This window comes from Gobius niger (genome assembly GCF_951799975.1).
Source record: "Gobius niger genome assembly, chromosome: 14".
In the NCBI taxonomy this organism is placed as follows: Eukaryota; Metazoa; Chordata; class Actinopteri; order Gobiiformes; family Gobiidae; genus Gobius; species Gobius niger.
This window is the reverse complement of record NC_136865.1, coordinates 7,237,859-7,250,501: the sequence shown is the minus strand read 5'-3', so window position 1 is coordinate 7,250,501 and position 12,643 is coordinate 7,237,859. Positions and strand designations below refer to the sequence as shown.

The 12,643-nt window shown below is 42.4% G+C and overlaps 1 protein-coding gene across 3 annotated transcripts in view; it reads right to left on the bottom strand.

The window, feature by feature from the left end:
- Positions 1-12,643, bottom strand: part of phf14 (PHD finger protein 14) — a 93,966-nt gene that overhangs the window by 42,541 nt on the left and 38,782 nt on the right. For 2 of the 3 annotated variants that reach the window (XM_079571222.1, XM_079571223.1), the window contains exons 16-17: positions 9,465-9,527; positions 6,904-7,025 (exon numbers count right to left, since the gene is read on the bottom strand). In XM_079571222.1, coding sequence (XP_079427348.1) covers positions 6,904-7,025; positions 9,465-9,527 — 185 coding nt within the window. Of the gene's footprint in view, positions 1-4,896; positions 5,229-6,903; positions 7,026-9,464; positions 9,528-12,643 lie in introns of those variants that run through there. The other variant, XM_079571224.1, reaches the window with a different exon arrangement.

Sequence of the window (12,643 nt, the reverse complement as noted above, 5' to 3'; positions counted from 1 at the left end):
TAAAGAGGGGAAAAAAGGAACTGGGATGGTAATGGATTTTAGCTGCTTGGTTACACTTCCCACACCAGCCACGGCAACTCCCTCTTGCTCCTTTTACTGTTTTTATGTTACGAAAAAGGGGGGCCAAGGCAAAAAAAAAAAAAAAAAAAAAAAAAGGATGAGCCAGCGAAAACAAAAATGCCGGCGTTTAAATCATGGTGTCAGGGCGGTAATAGGAAAGGCACACGCGTCATGGTGAGGAGAGAACGGGGGGGGGGGGGGGGGGGGGGGGGTATTGTCTTCCCACGTGACTATTGGGCGATAGTTGTTGTCCCGGTGGAAGGATGGGGCCGGCTCGAGTTCTCCACGCCGGGCTGCCTTCATCTCAAGACGTGGCCTCCCCCCCCACCACCCCCCTGAAAGGTCGCGGTCGAGGAGAAAAATGTCTCTCTTTTTTTGTGTCTGGGCGACCGGAGCGGGAGGCAAGAAGTGTTGGACGTCACAGTAGAAGAGGCAGCTTTGTTTTAGTGGTACAAAAGAAACGTTGACTACAGTGAAGACGTACAGTTTTATGGGAGTGTTCGGAAACTGGCCGTGCTTCAACTCGTAGCATTTCTGCGCGGAGATGAAATGTTTGAATTCACACCTTGCGTTTCCCATGCACTTGATTAGGGTTTCTTCCACACAATGCTTCGATAATGTTTTAAAATATTATACATACTGAGATATGTTCTTACCCGAGCTTAGACGAGTTGATGCGTACCTGTCTGGTCTTTGTGCCTGCGCTCAGTCACGCAAAACGACCAATGATTTAGCATTTGGCCTCTCCCAGCATATTCCTATGGCTCCAAACGGCGTGAAGTTAGAAGCGACCAAGCTCTTCCACGGGCACGCACACAGACCAGACAGGTACGTATGAACTCGTCTAAGCTCAGGTAAGAACATATCTCAGTATGGAAAAACGGTGGCCTGTTCCTTTAAGTGTCCAGCTGAGCATTAGGATGTCATAGCCTGTCCCGACATATATGTAATTGGCTCGTTGCACGATGTGGTCACGCTACTTCACCTGTAGTCGTCCTATTCATTTCCGATGAAGATTAGTTTAGGCCCGCTCGAATAATAATATTTTCTAAAGATTACGTGGCGCACAGAGAGTTCCTGGTAGATGATCTTATCGTGCTAAAAACTTGATGTCGGATAAATACTTCTGTGGAGGAGACACCTGCGTTTGAAAGGTCGGCGAGTTTGTCTGAAGTTAAAGGCTAACATGCCATAAATCGTTAGATGAAGATTTGTTCATATTTGCTGCACTATTTTCAATTTTAAAATTCATCAAATGAACTAGAGTCTTCAGCTTCAAGACATACTGGCTAACCTTCATAAACAGGAACGTCTCCTCCATTTAAGTACGTATTTACAACCTACATCACGGGTAAGCAAGTTTGCCGCATCGCGGGATGATTCTGTTGTCACATGACGGGGAGCCGAGCGGTAATTTTGTGACTAAACAAGGGGCTCTGGGAGTCCTCCCCAAGAGAAAATGTATTATTATTTTTTTTTTAATAAGGTTATATTTCTCAAATCAATCTAAGGGGCCAGAGGATACATGACTCTTTCCTACGAGCCTGTTGAGACCAGAATGATTCCCCTCTATATTTTTTTCATACAGAGAGGGATCAGTCTGGAACCCCTGCCCCCGTTGGTGGCATCAGATTTGTTTATTTGCATCACATGCTGTTCATGAGCAGCGTCACTCACGGGATGTGGAAGTCTCCTCAATACCAATCTACGAACAGCGCACGAGAGAGAAAGAGTGCGTCTCCAATCGGAGGTAAATGTCCAAAAACACATGGACAGTACGTAGGTGAGTTTCGTGATTCATAATCCTGCATATTAATCCAAAACCGCTAATAACACCGCATCAATGGTAGACGCCCAATTATTACACACAATTATTATCCAAATAAAAAAAATAAAAAAGTTTGAACATTCAGTATTGATTTCTTCTTATGTGATTTGGATTGTTCATAATTTTGGATTGTTCATAATTTGTGATTCTTGATGGCTAAATGTTAACAGAAACATACTTTGAACGAGCTACAGAACTCTTTAAGGTTTCACGGACTGCTAACTGTCAGCATACTTTAGAATTGAATCCCATTCCCCTTTTTAAATATTTATCAGCATTGCCACAGTTTGGTGGCTCTTGTAAACATAAAACCAGCAATGACCCGCAGTGTGGCTTTACGTTCATTAGAGAAAGCAACAGTTGTGTTTAATTACATAATGCCAATGTTTGTAACACTATTTTCTTTTTATTCCAGCAGTGCCAAAACAAAAAGATCAGACATTTTCCAACTTCACTTATTTTCTAACTTCTTAGACACCAATTTTTATTCACTGTTGGAAATGCAAATAGACTTTTTCCAAAGTAAAAGTCTGCTTATACCGCTGTTAAAATAGCACTTAAGTCTTTACAGGGGCATTACTTGTCATTACTGAGTGTTTCTCAGAGTTTCTCTTAGTGATATTAACTGAAACATTTTTCATAAAGAAAGATACAGGTCTAGTGTATTCCTATATTAAATCTATTACATTGCATTCATACCCAACATCTAAAAAAACACTTACCTAAAAGGCCTCTACTGCAGTACTACACTAGAGGGGGCTTTCTTTCACACAGGAGCAGAAAATGGAGCATTGCTTGAACATCTTTTCAAGTGTTTTATCCGACAGGCTCAGGGAAATGCGCAGACCACTTGCCTAAAGCGGTCTGAATACATCTGGGCGCGGGCACTGAGCTCAGTATGAGGCCAGACAAGTATTTAGTATGGCTGAAAGATATGGGAAGAAATTGCCATTTTTGTGGAAGAGATGACTAGTTAGAACAGTTTTATAGTTTGATTACAATCCAAATTATCCGAGATTACCTGAGAACCACTGCTCTCCATATAAGTCACCTTTGCCTGAAGAAATTGCGAATTCGATTTGCTGGAGATCCGACCTGCGGCTCTATTATTCAGAGCGCATAGGAAACACCCCCAGCCGGCTCCGGCGATCAGGCGCTGTACCCGACAACAGGGCCACTTCCCCGGAGATAAATCATACGTGACAGAGGGCATTACACGCACAAACGGACCGCCGGCGCCGCACCTCCGCAACAATTAATTAGCCCGGTGACACTCATTCATCATCGCCGCAATAAGGTGAAAAAGTCAAGAGTTTATTAAAGCTCTTCTTCGTTTTTTTTTTTTGTTTTGTTCCAGAGAGCTGTAGGCCACAGACGCGAGACACTTCACGACGACATTCAACATTCTGACTTTGTACAGCGGCGACAGTGCACAGCGCAAAAGAACTTCACACACAGGGCACGCGGCGGGATACACCTCCTCACATGGATGGACTATATGTGATATTGTGATAATCCGTTGCAGAAACAGCATTGTCTGTGTCTAGCTGATCATTTGGAGGTTGGTCATGAGTATCTTACGTATTGAGCTTTTCATGACATCACAACAAATAAAACCTGGAATGTGTGGCTTTAAGCGGATGTACATTTTGAGCGCAAGAATGTCCCTTAAAAGGCCTTGTAAATTCTGTTTTCAAAAGGCTGCCTTGTGTTTTAGGCTTTTGCATTTGAATCCTTTGATGAGGTGTATCCGTCGCGTGTGTATGCCCTCAAAACCCAACTGTAAACAAACATCTGCCAAAAAAAAAAAATATATCATGGCAACAGCACCAGCAGAGTTCAACTCTGTAGAGAAACATACATACATAAAAAAAAAACGTAAAACCGTGTCTGTAGGCACCAAAGACAAAAGTTTGGCTTCTTATTAAATACGTCACACGTCAGAACAGCACAGACCTGCATTCACATTCTACATTTCACAAGACTTACTCTAAAATATAGGAAAGATCAGCGTAAATAAACCATACTGGCCATGCATTTTACAGCAGCAACTGTCTACAGTATTGGAAATGTACAAACCTACCCACCAAAACTCACATGGGAGTTGTTATAAATGTATATGCTACTAAGACTCTATAATAACGTATAGTAAGGGGAGATATGAGTGCCCCATAGAATGAACGCATGCTATACTTCTATACTTATTGCCGTTATGTGGAATTATTTGTGCCACTTTTCCAAATCAGAATAAAAGACAGTGTCCGTTTATATCTCAGGATCAGGAATGATTTTACAGTGCTGCCTGTGAGGAGCAGCAGGGACAGACTAAAGCCCCCGGAGGGACTGGCCCATGTGCGGTGTCCATAGAGTAGAGTCTGACACTTGACACGAGCCTGACAGCTCTCGAGCAGCCCCCGTCACAGCTCTGTTTTGACAACCGCCGAACTGAGACCGCCAGGGACCGGAGGACTGGGCTCTTTCAGGACAACTGTCATTTCATCACAGACTGTTTTTTTTGTTGTTGTTTTTCTTATTTACCTACACTCAGACTAATAAACTAAATCTAACCATCATTTCTAATCTACGGGCTTATACTACAGATGTCGGAGATCAAACCACAAACAGTACAGTTTACATAGTGACCCTGTGTTTACTCCGGCACTCGAGACTGAGCGATCGCGCTAGAGCGTGTCCACAGGCGGCTGATAACCCTAATCGATAGAGCTGATTGGTAATGTTCAGAACAAAGATTCAAAGTGCATTGGGTTTAGATCAGTAATGAGACAGAGAGAACAGCCTTTTCACTTTCAGTACAGTGCATGAAATCTTAAACCTCAAAGCGGGGCGAACCAAAACAGCTGCCGTGTGGAATAAACTAAAACAAAATGTGACCCACAAGCCTGAGAATGTACACACAGGAAACAAACCGCCGTATTATTAGCGGTTACTCTTTAGGTGTGCGTTGGTGTAAACACAGCAAAAAAATGTTAAGGATTTACAACAACAACAAAAAAGGATTTTGAGGTAAAGCAAAAAACCGAGCATCCTCTGCGGTTATACAGACGCCGCATTCGCTGCTTTGCTTCCTTTTTGTTGATTGGGAAAGTTCAGAAGAAAAAAATAGAAATAAAAAATGGAACATTCCTCCGTAGACCGTGTCACCTGCTTTGGACATTTCAACTGTAATCCGGGAGTGCGCCGCTATGGCTGCACTGGCATTAGTCAATGACAGTGCTCGGTCCGGTTTGGGTGTCCGGCTTGTTGCAGTGGAAGCCTCTCTCTGTCTCATCTGTCCTCAGTGTTTTATGGGAGGAGAGGTGGCTGCCCCGGCTCTCACAACCTGTGCAAAGATAGAAAGAGTCAGGGCAGCGACCTCTCACACCCGCCACTGCCTCGCCCGACAAACACAACAACACACTGGAGTCACCCTCGGGACATCCAAGGACATGAATGTGGGAGTGAAGATGGCGACTGAACAAAAAAAAAAAGCACAGGTGAAAGGAAACAAAGGCGTGGAGTACAATGATTTTTACTGCACACGTAAAAGAACGAAAACTGAAATGATAAATACACAACAGAATAAAAAAAAAAAAGAATAATTATTGCTATTGTGTTTGCAACAACAACCAAAAGGCAAACACAGAATTGGCTTTTGTTGTTGCTATGAAACACTGCAGGTTTAGTTAATTCTTAAAGGCACACTGCGTAACATTTTGGATCCCAACAATTACAAAACATAACACAGAAAATGCAGTGGGTAATCATAGAATGGATTTGGATGAGGAGCGAACTTATTTGAATCTCATATTTGGCTGCCTTTGGTCAACATCTCCATGGAGACGAGATGGAGACATCCCGCTCCCGGTAAAGTTTACAGTCAGGTGTGGGGAGAGGTGAGTTTGTTTGTTCATATTTTAGGTATTTTTCAACAAATATTAATGAGATTAATGCTTGTACTTCATTCTATTTATTAGGTAAAAAGTTACACAGTGTGGCTTTAAGTTTCAATATCTGTATACATTCTTTAAAGTGATAGTCTGAAGTCTAAATGAGTTGCTGGATTTGCTGGATCTCAGCAACTAATCAGAGTCTGGCATCCTCCCGCGTTGACCAATGAGACGAGCTTTCCTGTGAACCAGCCTGTCAGGTCCAATCAGGAAGGGAGGGGGGAGGAGCTTGATCGCTTAACTTTGAAAATTCTGTTCCTGCTCTCCTCATTTTGCAAACTAAGAAGGGCTTCCTGCTGATTAAAGAGGGGAGGAATTAGATCTACGCTATCACTCCTCACTTTGCAAACTTACAGACTATCACTTTAAGCAATCAAGCTTAGATTCCAAAAAATCGTTCTGTTAATGCTTCGTTTTGAAGGTTACGTAAATCAAAAGTGCACACATTCTTTGCCATGATAGAACCAACAAAAAGTAATGATACAGACAAGGAACAAAAAGAAAGTACTAAAAACACAGCACTCAAAATATAGAAGAAAATGAAAGCTTAAGCGCGATCGCTAAATAGATTTGTAAAACAATAACAAGGCTGTCATGAATAATTATTTCATCTGCCGCTAATGAGACAGAAGTCTTTAGGGAGACTGTCGAGTATAGACCTTTTTTTTTTTTTTTTTTTGTTTTTTGGGTGAGACTCATCATCATTTGGCGTGGATATTTTGTTCCACGGTATTTCAAAGTCAAAGAGAAAGGCTGTTTATTAGACGCCCGGCACCTGAAATCCCATGAAAGCGGCGGAATAAATTGTGCTATTCATCAGGCCTTAATGAAGTGTGCAAATGTATGTGGCAGGTCAATATAGTGGCCCTACGGAGGCGGCCCCCCTCGGCCCTGCCTGAGCCTAATGAAGACTGAACTTTAATCATCTGGAGGATATGGCGGCCCCCGCGACACACACACACACACACACACACACACACACACACACACACGCACACGCACACGCACGCACGCGCCCACCCATGTTTAGTAATATCCCCGCGCGCTCCTCCAACACGCCGCACTCACCTCACTAAATTCTCGTTGTCGCCGGGCCCTTTACACGTGGTGCACTCGGTCCGGGTGTCGTCCGCTTTGGGCTTCTTCTGGATGGCTGATTGACGCTGACGCCGTTCCCGTGGCAGCGGTTCCTATGGAAACGCAACAGATTAGCATCGAGCCTTGTGTGTGTGTGTGTGTGTGTGTGTGTGTGTGTGTGTGGCGGCCGGACGCGTGCCTGGGCGGTCAAAGGAGTGGAGGGAGATGAGGCGGTTGATAGTGAGGGTTAATGCAGTGGAGGAGAGCCTTTTATAAAAATCTGTATAACCTGTCGTCTTGCTTTTAGAGGTTTATATCGAAAAAAGCAGGAGTGCATTAGTGATGTTTTTTAAGTGGTGAAGGTCAAGCTGTATATTGTGTCTCATTATCAAAGTATTTTTTGGGTTTTTCACATCTGTTTCACAAATGACTGACGTTTTGAGATTAGTGGGCAGGGACACTCAACACAGAAATTAAAGATTTCTCACAGTCCGCCTGCAAATACTGCCCAAATTCTGACTGCAGGGATTCATTTATTTTTTATTAAAATTTAGAGATGTCAACTTGGAACTTTTGCTGTAGATTAAGTGACAATTTATGTGTAAAAATCTAAAAAATGGTTCAAGCCAGGTTTGAATTTATGGTTTTATTTTGTTGATGTATTAGATCAAAGATTTTACCTGTTTTTTGGGGGTTCAAAATGTAGTAAGTCAGCCACAAATTTGATATTTATAAATCCATCCGAATAAAACCTTCAAAATATTGTCCAGTATAAGACTGGAAAATGTGGCGTTTGTAGGAGCTGCTAAAGTGGAGACGGTGTTGTAAAACCTCAAGAAAGGAAATAACCATATTTGGATTACAGAGTCACTCTGCTCCACGTGGATACCAAACATGTCAATAATTGTGAAAGCATACGCATGTGATAGACAAGGGACCGCAATGCGCTACTGATTTCCTGAGGAAAAAGTCATAAAATAAGCAATATAAAGGGGGAATTTAGTTTTTGTTTTTTTTTTACATTAAAAGAAGAAAACTAGCTATTAGTCTCAACACTAACCACTGTCACGAGCTTTGTCTTGCTTTGAGAAACGACTGCCGTTTGTCTGGAAACGTCCAGCTGCATTGATTCAAAAGGGTGTTCTAATAAACCTGAAAGTGCTTAGCTCCCCTGCTCTAAACAGATGAATCTATTGTGCTCATGTATCTGATCATTTCAGCTTTATCATTGCTGTCACTAAAAGAAGAAAAAGTCTGTTTATTTTACAAACAGCTGTGTAAATACTCTGCTCTGCATCTTCCGCCAACACCACCAGAGCTCTTCAAGACGACTTTACCTTACAGAATACACTTGGATGCGGCAACAATCCACAAAAACATGACCTCATCTTTCTACATTCTTCTGTGTGAAAGTTAGGGTGTATTCAGACCTGCACTGTTTGGTCCACTTTAAACGGACCAGGGTTCGTTTCAAACGCTGGTCCAGACCTTTTATGCAGGTGTGAATACAACAAACGAATCCTGGTTCGGATCAAAGAACCAGACTGAGACCCACTTTTTCAGGGGGTCTCGGTCCACTTCTAAATGGTCTCAGTTGTTCGCTTCGTCCACCAGCTTCCCCCATGAAGCTGAGGTTGATGGTAAGTGGTTTAGCCTCTCACGTTTCTTTTATTATCATAGTAAGCGTCAAACATTCATTTTTATTTCATTTGTTGTGGTCTTTGTTGTCCAATGGGAGCATCGATCGTCACACACGTGTATTTGTTTACAAAATATAGTTCACTTGCAAAAAGTACAGTCTGAATGCAAACCGCAGCAAATGAAAAGAAAAAAAAGTCAGCTTTTGGGACAGACCAAACAAGCGGACAAAAGGACTTTTCTGGTCTGAATACACCCTTAGAACATGTCGTGTGACATACTAATGATTATATAAAGCACAAGATGTAATGCTCCAAGTGAAATCAGGAGGGATGGAAAGCTAAACATCATAAAAGCAGTGTTAATGTTATTCTGAGAAATAAAAAAGTATGCGTTTGTTGCTTTTCTGATCCGCTATTAGCATTAGTATTTAAACCTCGGGAAGGATCGTCATTGCTATCAAAGAGCAATCATCGTTTGCTGCAGGAAAATGATATTTGGGAAATGTTTTTATAAAGATCTAATAGCTCATGACTGCCGGTCACGCAGACTGCCATAACTAAAACAATACTTAGCTTCAGTGGAGCAAAGAGAATGACTAAATGGTGATAACAGAAATCATATTACAGCCTTCTCATGCAAGATATATATATATTAAAAAAAACTAATTTCAGCAAGAATGGCTTATTTCCTGTCATCAACAAAACTCCACCTGACGGAAGTATGTTTTCATAAAGAATCCTCTCCGAGTTGAAGGGGAATTCATTAAGCGAGGCTGAATTTTAATAAGATTCCTTGAGTGTGGGTAATACCTCGTCAAATAAGCGCAGGAAAGTAAATAAAGGCAGTGAGGAGGCACAGCTGAGTGAAGACACGTGGAGCTGTAAGGGACGTGAGTGGAATGAAAGACAAACCTCCACTTTCTCTTCCCCCTCCTCGGACAGGTTCAGGCGCTTCCTCTTCTGCCCGCGCGTCCGCTGTCCAACACACACAGACATAACGGTCATCAATACATTCACCGGTTAATATTCACATACAAATCAGTTTGGGGCCTCTCACAAATGAACAGTCACAGAGTTAAGACCAAGTAGCCCCCGCTTTGGCAAAGTTTGAGGGCATTCTTCCTTACAAAAGTCTATGGTCTTGCTCTGGATACTGAGAGTGAGAAGGCAAAAGCCTTCTTATTGCCATCCTCTTTTTAACTGCTGGTGTTACAGATGGTGTTAACTTTGCTATCGGAATTTGTTGGAATTTAATTGAATCAGGCCAGAAAAAATATTGCAACAACTTTTTGGTTAATAGGCAGCAGGGATAAAGCAAGGGCACGACTGAGGAGCGATGAGGAGTGACTCTAATGCACAAATGTTGAAATCACGTTTTATTTATTTGTTAAGAGTAGACAACAAAAAGACCTTCTTGAGAATCCTTTCTAGTCTTGAAGGACCCAGATTTTTTTAAAGAAAACAAACAGCTAGCCTTTGAGCCCAAAATGGCAGTGCAGTTGCAGTGGCTTAGGACCGACCCAAAACCTGAATGCAATTCCTTTGTACAATTGTACAACGACAAATAAAGCACTTACTTCTTTTTTTCCTGTGAAGGAGACATGACGGAATGATACAGACACAAAACACAAACTTCATGCTGAGTCTCCAGACATCACTTCATACCTTTACATTTCGTTATCTCACATACAATTTAGCAAACACTTACAACAGATACTTCTTACAAGAAAAAGTTGCAGTTTTTTCCCCCCTGCTATGCAAATTTCTTTCAATGTCTTGCTGTATTTCTCACATTGATTTGGCCTTGGTTGATACTTCAGATTTTGCCCCCTTGCAGATTTTGGAATGAGCACAGAAAGAATTTATTTAGCCCAAGGTCAGAACAACATTGTAAGCACTTGCAGGAGATGACGTCCAGCCGCCAGCCTTTGAATCGGTTGCTGCACCACTAAACCATCTACGCTCCCAAACCAGCACCGACAGAACCTCGTAATCCCCGATTCCTCAGACCGTGCGCTTGCGTCTGTGCGGTAAAAAGCGCAGCGAAGGCGGTGCTCAAACGAAAACCGCACGCGTCAATTAAGAGGCTTTTGTCTTTGGCTGCTAAACGTGATGCCTTCTCCGCTGTTGATCCTCCCGCCTGCGTCACCAGCCTGTCCTTCCCGATGCCCGGGAACGCGGCGGCGAGTGCGCTCTCCTCTGAAACCTTCCCAAGGCCACTCCCCGCCCCTCTTTCCCAGGTGCCCACCCGGTTCTGCGCGTCCTCGCGCCAGCAAACAAACGGCCCCTTCCTTGTTGGTAGCGTAGCGCGCTGCTCCGTGGCGGGGGTTTAAAAGGGGAAGAAAAATCGACAACATATTTAAACAGATTGTGAAAACAATTCCATCTGTCGCCTTTGGCTCGCCAGCGTCTGGCCAGATGGAGCACTTATCATTAAGAACGCTAAGTGTGCGAGCGCTGCCAATTGGCGACCGCCGTCGCTATTCCTTTGACGAATGCAGACGAAGGGAGTGGTTTTAGTTAAGGATTCAAGCCTTAAAGATTTTGGATTTCACCAAGTCAACTTTTTCAGTATTGTCATCAGATTCGCAATTTATGTTTTGAAAGCGGGAATTGGTTCTGTGCAGATTTTAAACAAATTCAGAAGCATTATCAGTTGAGAGAAGATTGATGTATGACCTGCTAAACTAAAAAAAAACATAGGACACATTTCAAAACATCTGAAGAGGTCTAAACTACAGGATTACTTACAGGAGGACTTTGCCATTTGCTAATCAAGAGTTCAGAACATTTGCTTCTCACCTGCTGATGTCATGAGAAGGAGCACTTTATTTTCAAAGCACTTGTCAAAGTCCTTACTCTCTCACATTGCCTTAAGAACAAATGAATTCTCTCGAAAATGTGCTACCGGTTGTTTTTATTACTTAGTACTGCTTCTGGCTTCATTGCTGTATATTAAGTTATAAAAATAAACTTACAGTGACTTAAAGTATTTAATAACCTAAGACATTTAAAGGTGATAGTCAGCAGTTGAGAACCCCATGCGGATAATCTCTACTCGGGTGAGAAAATGGAAGCTGTAGGCTGGTTTAAAAAAAAAAAAAAAAAATCAATCTTTTAATTAAGTCCATCAGCGAGTCTTTAACAAGCATCACGCAGGATTGGAGAAATTAACGGAGCAGAAGAATGGCTGCTAAATAGAGATTTAAAGTTAATTGTTATCATTTGCAGATGAGTTATGGCATGTGTTTATAGTAAGAGGGAGAGGGGTACAGTGACACTTCATCATGGCTCATTCAGGCACAGTCCGAGCACTGACCACTCACAGCTCAGTTTGCAAATAAAGCCTCACTGTGGAACATTCTGCATGTTATGATGCTGTGTGACAACAGTAGCCTAAAGTGATAGGATCTAAGTCTAAAAGTATTCCAGATTTAATACAATGTGTATAATTTTGACGTTTAAGTAACATTAAAGGGGGGGGTATTATGCAAAATCGACTTTTTCAAGCTTTACATCATGTTATTATGTCATTCCCTCATTAAAAACATGCCTGAAGTGTTGCCTTGGCACATTCACGTATTTTTGAGTAATCTGTAAAAACTCTGATGGCGGCCATTTTAGGGATAGGTTTGCCTGAGTCCTCCTAGAAACGCCCCCACCTCCCGGAGACGCCTCCGAGCTTTCGTCACCAGCCGAGTAACCAACCACTGCTCCTCAGCAGAGCCCCCTCCCCACTGATGCCACAGACAGTGTGTGGAGGGGGCGTGTCTGAAAGAGTCAGAGGTTCTTAAAGAGACAGAGGCCTATTTCAAGACATTCACTGCAGCCATTTTGAGAGAGCAATTTTATACAAGGCAGTTATTCTAATTTACTGCATTTACAGACCAACAGAAGGTTTGGTCATCATTGTAGTGTGATATAGACTGGTGCTATGTGACTGAAAAAAGCATAATACCCCCTCTTTAAATAACTGTCCCTCCCTTTGCTGATCTCAATAATAATTCAGTCCAATCATGTGGCGAGGGAAACAGATACTTCACTTTTACATTTTTTTCTCTGTCCTCCTTTTGCGATTTTACGGATTTCTA